The sequence below is a fragment of the Lytechinus variegatus genome, chromosome 11, assembly GCF_018143015.1.
Source record: "Lytechinus variegatus isolate NC3 chromosome 11, Lvar_3.0, whole genome shotgun sequence".
NCBI lineage: Eukaryota > Metazoa > Echinodermata > Echinoidea > Temnopleuroida > Toxopneustidae > Lytechinus > Lytechinus variegatus.
This window is the reverse complement of record NC_054750.1, coordinates 31,489,081-31,501,654: the sequence shown is the minus strand read 5'-3', so window position 1 is coordinate 31,501,654 and position 12,574 is coordinate 31,489,081. Positions and strand designations below refer to the sequence as shown.

General features: G+C 39.1%; 1 protein-coding gene across 2 annotated transcripts in view; it reads right to left on the bottom strand.

Annotated features, from left to right (window-relative positions):
• The window catches only part of LOC121424599 (kinesin-like protein KIF2A), a 43,773-nt gene extending 31,386 nt beyond the window's left edge, over window positions 1-12,387 (bottom strand). Inside the window, exon 1 of one of the 2 annotated variants that reach the window (XM_041620350.1) lies at window positions 12,197-12,387. In XM_041620350.1, the coding sequence (XP_041476284.1) occupies window positions 12,197-12,254 (58 nt within the window). In that variant the 5' untranslated portion in view covers window positions 12,255-12,387. The remainder of the gene's footprint in view (window positions 1-12,196) is intronic. The other variant, XM_041620351.1, reaches the window with a different exon arrangement.
• Window positions 12,388-12,574: the final 187 nt, after the last annotated feature.

Sequence of the window (12,574 nt, the reverse complement as noted above, 5' to 3'; positions counted from 1 at the left end):
AAATGCCTTGATTTCATTATTTTTCCACCATTTTTAGTCTGATTTTTTATGAATACCTGTCTATGTATTGCATGTGTAAATATTCGTGCTCGTTGCGTATCTTCTTTTACTAGAATCGCGCAGATACGTGGGTGCGCAGACTTGGGAGACCGTGCAGACATGGGGGAACTGGCCATATGTGATGTGATGTACTTAGATACATGTACATGTAGGCTTTACAAAACAGGTACCTGTGTGATGTACATGTACATGTTTTTTTTATACACTTTAAAACTACACTTTCCAATTGACAAAAAAATTCAAAAAAAAATTTTTAACAATATATTTTAAATAATAATGTTCAACACTTTTACATTATAGATTTTAGAGATGCTCTCAAGACTCATGGACGCAACAAATTTTAGATTTAGTCATGCTTCCTAGAGATCAACCAGACTTGTCACAGGAATAGGGAGACACTCCAATCTGACTCATCTCACTAATAATAGAGTGTGAGTGAGTCTCGTCCGTCCCCCGCTGCATCTCCCCGGCTCCCTCTCTCCTTCTCTCTTCCTCACATAAGTAATGCATATTATGAGCAAGCGTGCATTTTACCAGACAGGGTGTATTCTGTATTGTACAGTAGCATGAAGCCATGTGGCCTAGCAGTATGTACATTATGACGTACATGTACAATGTACCCAGAAACTTTATGCCTGACATTGTCCTGCACTCCCAGCTACATGTACATGTACAGTAGGCCTACATTATAATGCAATCCAGGACGCCTGACCAGTAGAAATGAATTGTGCACATTTCATATCATTAATAATAATAATTGATGCAATTAATTAGGTGCCATACCATAATCCATCTCGTAAGAGATGCTCAAGGTGCACTTGAAGGGGAAGCAAAGTAACAAAAATTCATTCTGAATATGGATTAGCTTAATCTTAAATTTTTGAAACACATACATACATACTATGATCCCAGATATCTTGTGGGAGGGAATTCCAAAGCGAGGGCCCCCCGCATAGATGAATGCCGCCCGCCCCCCCCTCTTGTTTTAAATTGTATAGCTGGAATAGCCTTGATTAACATGTGGAAGGCTTCTGGCAGTCTCACCTGCATTACGCGATTCAATGTAGCATCAATGCTGATTTTGAAAACAACTATTGAATAGAATTATTATTTAAAATACAAGGTGGCTCACGAACGAGTCTCACCTGATATCACGATCGATAAAATATTTGAAAATGTGCAATATGATCTTTTGACCTTATCATCCTCATGCCATGTATTACCCAATGGTGTTTGTACCAAGTGTAAACAAAATTGATGCAGAAATAAAGAAATGAGAGCAATTTGACAAAAACTTGCCCCTTTGACCCCATCACCCTAACGGACACACATGCGGTACATGTATCACCCACGGGTCATACATGAATGCACCAAGTGTCAATATAATTGATGTTGAAATAAAGAATGAGAGCAATTTAAAAAAAAACATGACCTTTTGACCCCTACATGTAAATGACCTTTGACCCAATCACCCTCATGGAAAACCCAAGGATCATGCAAAACAAAAAATGATATTTGACTACCCTTTCTTGTTTCATGAACTAGATCCATAAACTTCCAATCCAAAGTTATGATAGCAATTCAAAAAATACCCCCAACATGGCCAAAGTTCATTGACCCAAATGACATTTGACCTTAAGTGGTCATGTGACCTGAAACTCACGCAAGATGTTTAGTGATACTTGATTGTTCTTACAGTATGTCCAATTTTCATGAACTAGATCCATAAACTTTCAGTTATGATGGCAATTCAACAATTACCCCCATGACCAAAGTTTGTTGACCCTAAATGACATTCAACCTTGGTCATGCGACCCAAAACTCAGGCATGATATTCAGTGATACACAATACCTTTATATCCCAGATTCATGAACTACATGTAGATCCATAAACTTTAAAAAGCTATGATGGTAATTCAACAATTATTATCCAACATGAACAAAGTTTGTTGATGCTGAACGACCTTTGACCCTGGCCATATGACCCGAAACTCAGGTAGGACGTTCAGTGATACGTCATAACCCTTATGTCTCAGTTTCATGAACTAGATCCATACAATTTTTAAGTTATTTTAAAAACTTAACCTTGGCTAAGATTTCGATGTTGATTCCCTCAACATGGTCCATAAAGTCCATTGACCCTATATGACCTTCTACATGTACCTTCTTGGATGTGACTTGAAACTGATAATAGGATGTTGATGTTCAATAATAATAATAATTTATTACCCCAGTAGGTCCCAAGGTCCATATAAGTTTACATGTATGATGACAATTCAAAAACTTAATCTTGATTAAGATTTCATGTTGACGACTCCGCCATTGGAAAAGTGGCGCCTACATGTACATCACTCTGCTATGCAGGGAGACAAAAATTGTTTATTAAGTGAGTTTTTATAAACTGATAAATTGAAAATTATGAAAGGATTCCTGTATAAATAGGGACAGTGATTTTCCGCGATCGCGGAAAACGGACGGAATTCACGGAAAGGGTCTTTTGAAACGGAAAGTGGCATTTCAAACGGAAAATCACGGAAAACGTATTTTCCCTCAAAATACACAGAATAGCAACATAAATTACTCCAAAATCACAACAAAATGAGAATATTAAATGGCCACAAAACCCCAGAAAACACGATCGCACTTCGCTACAATCATGACAATTCACACATCGTGACTGCACTCGACATCACCAAAGCCTGTACTCCCGGCCGCCGGCGCCAGCCGGGTTGGGCTTCACATCTTCACATGCACACATCGTTCCAACAACACGGTCGTGTGTTGCTGCCCTCTACGTTCTAAGATGTAACAGCACGATATCGTGGTCTTAAAATCCAAGATGGCGGATTGGCTAAAGTCGTTGACTGATGATAACGATGTCCAAAACCCCCCAAAATTATCAATGAAATTTCATTTCAAAGTAAAATAATGCCAATAATGTGAAAGGTGAGGATGTATGCATGCTAAATATGTTTGTAAAAATATGTTATGAACCCGCATAGATCCGATTAGAACGGATTCTATTGCGTTGTTGGTACAGTGGCAGATACAAATTTTGACCAGTGCGAGTGTAGTATGTGTTGTGATATTGCTATTCAATGTGTAAACGGAATTGTCACTTTTCTGTGTGTACAAAGTCTATGGGGAAACGGAATTTCCGTTTTCTGACATGGTGAAACGGAATTTGAGATTTTCTGAAACGGAAAAGGCCATTTTTTGAAACGGAAAATCACTGTCTCTATATAAACTACCAATTCTTGTCAAATTTGATAAACTTATAGACTTGTTAAGTTAGATATAACGCCCAGTAATAATGGGATACAAACAATGAACATTTATGAACAATTATGGTTCTCCAGGCTGAAAATAATATTTGAAGAAATTTAAGAAAAATCAGACAAACAAAACCCTGAAAATTTCATTGAAATCGGACAAGGAATATGGTACAAAGTTACATGTATGACATTTTAAAGTTTTGCATTATTCCGGTGAAACGGTTAGAACTATAGGCATGTCCGGTGAAACAGTTCTATAGGCATGTCCGGGGAAACAGTTCTAAAGGCACGAATACTCAATGAGCAAACTGTCATAACCCCACTTGTTATTTTGTATTTTATGAAATTGTCATGTTGTTGCAGGAAAACCCTTAGCAGTTAGCACCATACTTTCGGCATTACATGCACACAGAAGCGCCCCAATTCGGTTTATTCATTTTTTTTCCTCTAAGTCAATAAAGAACAAAAAAAAATTGGATTGACAACTGATGGAGTGGATTAGATACATGTATTCCTTGCTGCCACTAGTGAGCAACTTGATTTCATTACACGGGAGAGATATCGTTCAAACAAATATCAAATAATGAAACAATCAGGATTTCATGTAATAGCATGAGAAAAAAGAAAGTAGGCAGGGGATGTGACATCATCAGTCCACCTAATGAATATTCATGACAATGTGCATGTCTGTTTTCACAAAATATTTTTAAACTTAAAACTTAACTTTGTTATTTGTTATCAGATTTTGATGAAATTTTCAGCATTTCGCTCTGTGAATTTAACTCTCTTTATGAGTATTTCCAGCCCAGAGTACCCCATGGAAAGCTTTAAATAGCAAATTTAATAAACAAGGTATTTTATGAATTTGCAATGTAAACAAGCAAGATTAAAGAGAAATGCCAGTAGTTGCAGTAAACACTGATTTCATTAGAAAGTCTGTAAAACCAGGCTTAATTGTCAGAATATCATCAAGGATCTAGATCTGGTACAGTTACATAAGCTGAACTTTGTGAAATCTTGAAATCTACGCTGAAAAATGTTCACACTGAAGATCACCAACACAGATAGGCACACGTGGGACAGTGTATTAATATTGCTGGAATAAAGACCCGACGGAAGTGACCGAATCCGCGCTTATTTTGCTTATTTCTCAGCAATTACACAATTTCTTCCATAATCCTTTGGCACATATTTTTTATTCATACAAACAGGCACTTGGGTGGTCATTATATTAGATTCTGTAAAAAGTCATTTTGAGATCGTTACCAAAACTGGAATTTATCTTTAACTGCGATGAATCTGAAAATAAAAATGGCTCTGGAAAACGGAAAAATGGCTCTCAAAATTTTTTTCAAAATGGCTCCCTAAAAAAAAAGTAATTTCAACCCTGGATAAAATAAATCTATCAATTGTACACTCTTTACAGATAGTTTGCCCTATATTCAATATTATGATATCATCAAACATCAATTGTAAGGTTGAAATTTTATATGATATCAGACCCCTAGTCTACATACATGTAGTATGTAAATACCGGGCACTCGGTCTAGTCATCCGTTCATCAATACTGGCCAACTAGGCAATTTTTTTTTTTTTGCTTTTTTTCTATGACTACGACTACCCTATGATGCATCAAGGGAGAAAACAGCTGCTCATAAACATGAAATTGGAATACCCGTGGAGTAAAGTTTTAGGTCTCTAATATGCTATTCACACTGTATTTCCTTAACCCCATGCTATCCTTAACCCCAGACTATCCTTAACCCCATACTATCATTTTTTCGATTCACACGGTCACACCGTCTTTCTTAACCCCATACTACATGTATCTGCTCAGCTGGGGTTAATGCCTTAACCCCGGACTATCCCACAGCTCATGAATATTGATGATTTTACCATGTACAGTGCGTGATTAACATGCAATTTCGACTTCTGTGATTGGCTATTGCTTAGCCCCACTTTTCCTTAGCCCAGTTTCGTTTCACACTGCATCTCTTAGCACCGCTATTGTGGTGCTAGCACCACAATAACTAGTCCACGTCCTGGACGATTTTTACTGATTGGGCAAACCATAACCAACACACACACACGCCTGGGCCCGCGCCCTCCACTGATTCACTTACCCCCAGTGATTCACTTTACCCACTGATTCACTTTCCCCGAAAAAAAAAAAAAGATGTTTCATATGACTATTCAGGTATGTGTATGCGTGTACTGTTATGGGGTTGTACAGTGTAGTGTGCTGGGTGTTTGGTAGTCGTGTCAAACAAAATAACAACAGTCCAGGAGGTGGACTACACAATAACTGGCTAACCCTGCTTTTTTGCAGGGCCAGATAGTACCGTACTATTTACCATGCTAGCCCACTTTGCTAAAACGTAGTTTGAAAACAAAGTGGGCTATTAAAGCTTAACCCCAGGAATTTGGTGGGGCTAAGGCCCTCCCTTAGCCCCACCAATTTCCTGGGGTTAAAGTGATTGGTTAACATTGGTTTGACTTTTAAAAAATCTGAGCTAGAAGGTAACACTTGTCATCTGTGTCTGTGATATGTTACCAAAAAAAGGCCAGAAAAAATTGCATTCAAAAATAATTATTTAGTGCTCAGAGATGCCAAGTTCAAAGACCAGCTATGCGTGAGATTTTCTGTGAATCTGAGTGAGATCACAGACATTGTGTACAAAGTATATGGGGATAGGCTGTGATAGTTGCGTGAGACAGAGATTTGAGGGGATGAACAAGAGTCCAAAATGCTTGAGTCTCACGCATAATGGTAACTCTGATCGCTTCAAAAATTGAAATTATATAAAGTGACCGGAAACACCATCTTAATTTCATCCCATACACTTATGTGTACTATCTACATGTAGGTGTCTATAAGACGCCTATTTACAAAATTGGGGTTTGCCTTGTAGTTTTAGCTTTTCATTCTCAATAATGGTTGTTTTCAGGGTTTATTATTTCTAATACATGCACTTGTACACATGTTTCATCTTGGTTTGAGAATTTTTTAGATCGGCTGCTCACAAAGTTAAACAATACCTTTAAGGAAAAAAGTACAGTGTGAAAAGCAATAGTCTTGCCCCTCTCCCATCATGCCAATTTCCCTTCAGCTGAGTGTCACATTCAAGTATGCCGAGACAACTTTGCCTTTCAACCGAAATGTCTTTGCTTTTCAAATCAGAGGCACGCAGAGCTGAGAAACACATCTGATTTTAAAAGACAAAAGAGGCGCATTTCATGAGTGAATAATTAGGCCTACATTATTCACCAATTTCTATATCAAAATTGATAGTAACAAGCAAAATCTGCATTTGCGCAGCAGAAGTTGTTTTCTCAGCAATCGAACAATTAATATCTGGGGTTTACACGTAGAACACAATCTAAATTAAATTGCCAAAATTGATTGCAGTGCACTATAGCACGTCCGATATTTGGCATTCTGCATCCAATATTTGTGACAAACAAGTTTCCGGTAGCAAGTAAAGAATTTCTTTTTACTATACATTTTTTTCAATTTTCATTTATATGGACAGTGATTCTCCACAATCGCGGAAAATGGACAGAATTCATGGAAATTGCCTTTTGAAACGGAAAGTGGCTTTTGAAATGGAAAATGGCATTTCAAACGGAAAATCACGGAAAACATATTTTTCCTAAGAATACACAGAACAGCAACATAAATTACTCTAAAATCTCAACAAAATATGAATATTAAATGGCCAAAAAACCTCACAAAACACGATCTCATTTCACTACAAAGTATGACAATCCACATATCATGACTGCTCTTGACTCCATCACACTCGATCATACCCCGTGCCACACCCTGGCCCTTGGCCAGCGGTGGGGTCGGCCGTATCGAAAACATTCACATGCACACATTGTTTGATTTAATAACACGGTCGTGTGTTCCTGCCCTCTATGTTTGAAGATGTAACAGCACGACATTCCGGTCTTGAAATTTAAAATGGCGGATCTATAGGCTTAAGTTGTTGACTGCTCAAAACGATGTCCAAAAAAAACCCAAATTATTGATAAAATTTCATTCAACCGTAAAATAATGCTAATGATGTGAACGGTGAGGATGTATTCATAATAAATGTGTTTGTCAAAAAAATTTGTGTACCCGCATACTGTAGATCCGATTAGAGCGGATTCTACTGAGTTGTTGGTACAGTGGCAGATATAAATTTTACCAGCGCGAGTGATGCAATATTGCTACTGAATGGGAAAACGGAATTGTCAATTTTCCTGTACACAAAGTCTATGGGAAAACAGAATTTCCATTTTCTGACATGCTGAAACGGAATTTAAGATTTTCTGAAACCGAAAAGACAATTTTTTGAAACGGAAAATCACTGTCCCTATATTTATGACATCAATATTCAACATTTTCACAACAATATGATTTATGATTCAATGATTGGATTTGGGGGGATCCAATTACATGTATGCTTTAAGCATCTGATATTTGGATACTTTTTTATGCTAATAATATCATCACAGAATCCACTTGGCTATAGATGGGAATCCTGTCCTTCATGAATATTTTTTTCTAAATGAACAAACAAAAAGCAGTGTCTTGCACATACATGTACATGTACAGTACTGCAAACCCATAATTTGGCATGTGCCTCCATTCGACAAGGCATTAAGAATATTACACAAGCCAGCAGAGTCAAACCCCAGGGGGGGTAGCCAGGAGGCGTTCTGGGGTAAAAATCATAGTACTATTCGTACCTTTTACCCCCTAACGCCAGGCACTTGCCCGTATAGGGCCGCACGTCGGAAAGGAAAATGCAACTATACAAATGCACCAAACAGCGCCTTATAATTTGAATCTGACGTTAACACTTCTGTACATGGGTATAAATATCGGTTAGGAAGGTTTGGTATGTTTGGTAATGAAAGGGAACAAAAATCGCAGAAATGGGATGAAGAAATAAAAGTAGAAGAGAGTTTCCTACTCACATTTGTTGTCTTCGCCATCTTGGATCCATTGTTAATGCAACCTAGTTACGTGACGCTTATAGAGGGCGGCAAAATCAAGTGCTAAAATGTCCCGCTTCAACCACTGAACCAGGGGGGTGTTTCATCAATATTGACGCGCGACAACTATCAGCGCTGACAGTTGTCGCGTGACAATATTGATGAAACACCCCCCTGGTTCAGTGGTTGAAGCGGGACATTTTAGCACTTGATTTTGCCGCCCTCTATAAGCGTCACGTAACTAGGTTGCATTAACAATGGATCCAAGATGGCGAAGACAACAAATGTGAGTAGGAAACTCTCTTCTACTTTTATTTCTTCATCCCATTTCTGCGATTTTTGTTCCCTTTCATTACCAAACATACCAAACCTTCCTAACCGATATTTATACCCATGTACAGAAGTGTTAACGTCAGATTCAAATTATAAGGCGCTGTTTGGTGCATTTGTATAGTTGCATTTTCCTTTCCGACGTGCGGCCCTATACGGGCAAGTGCCTGGCGTTAGGGGGTAAAAGGTACGAATAGTACTATGATTTTTACCCCAGAACGCCTCCTGGCTAGGGGGGGGGGCACTCGACCAAAAAATTGGTAGGGGTGTGCCGCGGGCGAGACCAAAAACGGGGCCTTGGATTGGGCTGATTGTAAAAAGGAGGGTCCTCAGAACGAGCTGCGGCACTACAAATGTTTGTGAGTGCGTATGCATCCCCATGGAACGGGCATGCGTGCATGATGCAGCTATCGCGGCCTCCGCCTGTGCGCTCGGGCAGAGGTGTTGGTCGGACAACATCTGCGGCTGCTTTTCACCAAAAATTGCAGCTCATCGGAGCAGATCAATGCGACCGGAACGGCATAACAAAAAATATGCGAAGCTCCGGAGCGGCTTTCTTTGTTCTTTTTCTCAGTAAGACAAAAATGCTATGCCTTGGAACGGGAATTTGAGTGTGAAAATGGGGGTCCCCTCCGCGGCACATACCCACTATGCATTATATGAGTACTGAGCCCCCCCCCCCGGGGTCAAACTCCACAACACACACCAAATACATTTATTATACTAACCCAGGGAACTCCCGCCCGCTACGCGGGCGCAGAGCTGTCAACCTGAACAAGAACATTTCAGTATTTTTAAAGCTGAAAATCAGTATTTTGGCAAGGAAATCAGTATTTTCAAAAAAATACCATAGGACAATACATAAAACTGAAACTTGAGAAATCAGTATTTTGCATGAAACCATCAGTATTCTTCTAATTTTTCAGTACTAAATACTGAAAATCCGTACTACTTGGCAGCTCTGCGGGCGGGAGCCCAGGACCTTACGTGTAATTGACCATACTCGCCTGACAAGCGTGAAGTATGGTCAAAATAATTCTCCGAATAAATAGTTAAAACAGAAATCAAGCACTTACCACGATTATATGGATGAAGGTCTAACGAGTGGCAGTTTCCTGACATCTGGGCACAAACTGGAACCTCAAAAAAAACCGAAAAGTTCTCTCCTTCTACCCCCGTCTCGATCAGCCATTTTTGTTATGAATCGTAACAAAATGGCCGATCGAGACTGGGTAGAAGGAGAGAACTTTTCGTTTTTTTTAGGTTCCAGTTTGTGCCAAGATGTCAAGAAACTGCCACTCGTTAGACCTTCATCCATATAATCGTGGTAAGTGCTTGATTTCTGTTTGAACTATTTATTCAGAGAATTATTTTGACCATACTTCACGCTAGTCAGGTGAGTATGGTCATACACGTAAGGTCCTAGGCTCCCGCCCGCTATACGGGAGGGAGTTCCCTGGGTTATTATTATATACATGCATGGGGACTATCATGACTATCACTCAGACACTCACCACATGAAAATCCTGATTTTAACTCCAAAATCCCCTTTAAAAAGTAAAATTTGCCCTTGAAATTGCAAATTTTTGCCATATTTCCAGAGCATGCTGCAGCTTATCTCAAATTTAAGAATGGGCGGGTAGGTCAAATAGGTTGCAGAAGAATGAAGAAATCTGTTTCCATGGAGAAATAAAAAAAAAAACTCCTCAAACTTATTTTTCCTTGCACGCTGTAAGCAATTTTTTATTGGATAATGTACATACACTTGCACGCTGCACTTCATCAGTACGACAATACACCAGACGGTGGACTGTACATGTACAGCTGTACTGTTTCCAGAAGAAACAGACGGCTGCACTGCCAGCAGTACTAGTGTACTATGGGGAAACATAATTTCCGTTTTTAGACATGCTGAAATGGAATTGGCCAAATCGTGGTTTTGGAAACCACTCATACTAGATTTGTGTACGCGCATTTGTGTACAAAGTGAATGGAGGTGGAAATAGGGACCGTGCGTGCGACTGAATAAAGCGCTGCTGTATGAAGTGAATGGTGGTTACCTATATCACGATAATGCCATGGAATTGTCTGAAACGGAAAGGGCAATTTTAATTTTTAGAAAGGGAAAATCGCTGTCCCTACACATGTCACTACACCCCCCCCCCCCCCACTCGCCAACGCAGTCATGGCAGAACAGGGGCCCGGTGCACAGGGTGACTAATATGCGCGGGACGCGCGTTTCCGTTTTACACCCTGGCGAAGGCATTTTCCGGAAAAGTAGCCAAAAAGCGACTAGTGAAGAGTCTACACACGTCGCTGGTTGCATGCAGCGTGTGACACAGGCGAGTCCACCACACTGATCTCTCCACCACCGCATGCAATTTGCACAGTTACTGATCATGATCAGAGCACAGAGTTCCTCGGCACTTCATGTACAGAGAGAGCGGCAGTCAGGAGTGAAATCAATATACATCTCTCCGAACATGCTTTTGCAGTCGCGTTGTTTATAGTTTTTTTTCTAAAAATATATTAAAATGAATAGAATGACAGACAAAATCAAAATAAACAGATACTTATAATAGAAAGACAAATTGAAGTTTGATGGATTGATACACTTAGAATTAAGCTGCCGAAATTAAGATAGATATAGAAGACTGATAATAGATAGAGATAAGATAGCCAGATAGATAGATAGATAGAAAGAGAGAGAGACAGAGAGAGAGAGGTGGATAGGTAGATAGAAAGAGAGAGAAAGAGGGAGAGATGGAGATAGAGAATTTGAGAGACAGATAGATAGATGTTAGATAGATAAAAAGATAAACAATGAGAGAGACAGGATAGACAAATTAACAGATAGATAGATAGATATATAGATAGAGAGAAATATAGAAAGACAGACAGATGGGTAGATAGAGGATTTGAGAGATAGATAGATGTTAGATAGAGAGGGAGAGAGACAAAGAATATTAACAAATTAACAGATAGATAGATACTCTAGTTAAAAAATAGATAGATAAATAGATAGAGAGAATGAGAGAAAGACAGACAGATGGATGGATAGATAGAGAGAGAGAGAGAATTTGAGATAGATAGATAGATGTTAGATAAACAATGAAAGAGACAGAGAAGATTATCAGATAGATAGATACTGCAGTTACATAGATAGATAGAGATAGAATTTGAGAGATAGATATATAGACAGATAGAGAGAAAGACAGACATCAGCAAATCGGCAAGGCAAATGATCAAGGCATACATTCGTATTGAACCTGGAAAGTATAAGCTCAGCTGCACTTTGCAAATTTATGTTCTGCGCATAACTTCGGTGCGGACTTTGGATCGCGCGCCCAGCTGATAATGTAAACAAACGTAGACGTAGACTCTTCACTAGTCGCTTTTTGGCTACTTTTCCGGAAAATGCCTTCGCCAGGGTGTAAAACGGAAACGCGCGCGCGGGCACCGTAACTCGACGTCGACAACAGTCTCACACTCGACAATCCCACAACACATTGGGTAACCATGCAAAAAGTACAGTTGTTTACCATCACTCCTTTGAATATCGACGTTCATTCCAACTCGCAAAGAACTTCCGTCACTCATGGTTATTATATTTCTTCAACTTGTAATGTAAGATCAAATATATAAAGATGATTTGGACAGGAAACAACAAACCGGTCAGGAGCAGTAGAGAAGGTGTCGGCTCGCTCCGCAATGCAATTCAAATGAAAATGAAATGCGCATGCGCAAATTAATTCTCATTTTTAATCACAACTGAAGTAACCGACTTCTTTGTGGAACGATATCTACAGATCTGTAGACTGAGCTACAGATCAGTGGGGAATACGGCAAGACGTTATCGAATTTGAATTTGTATTTGAATTTATCAATTTTGATACTAATATATACATTGATAACTTGAA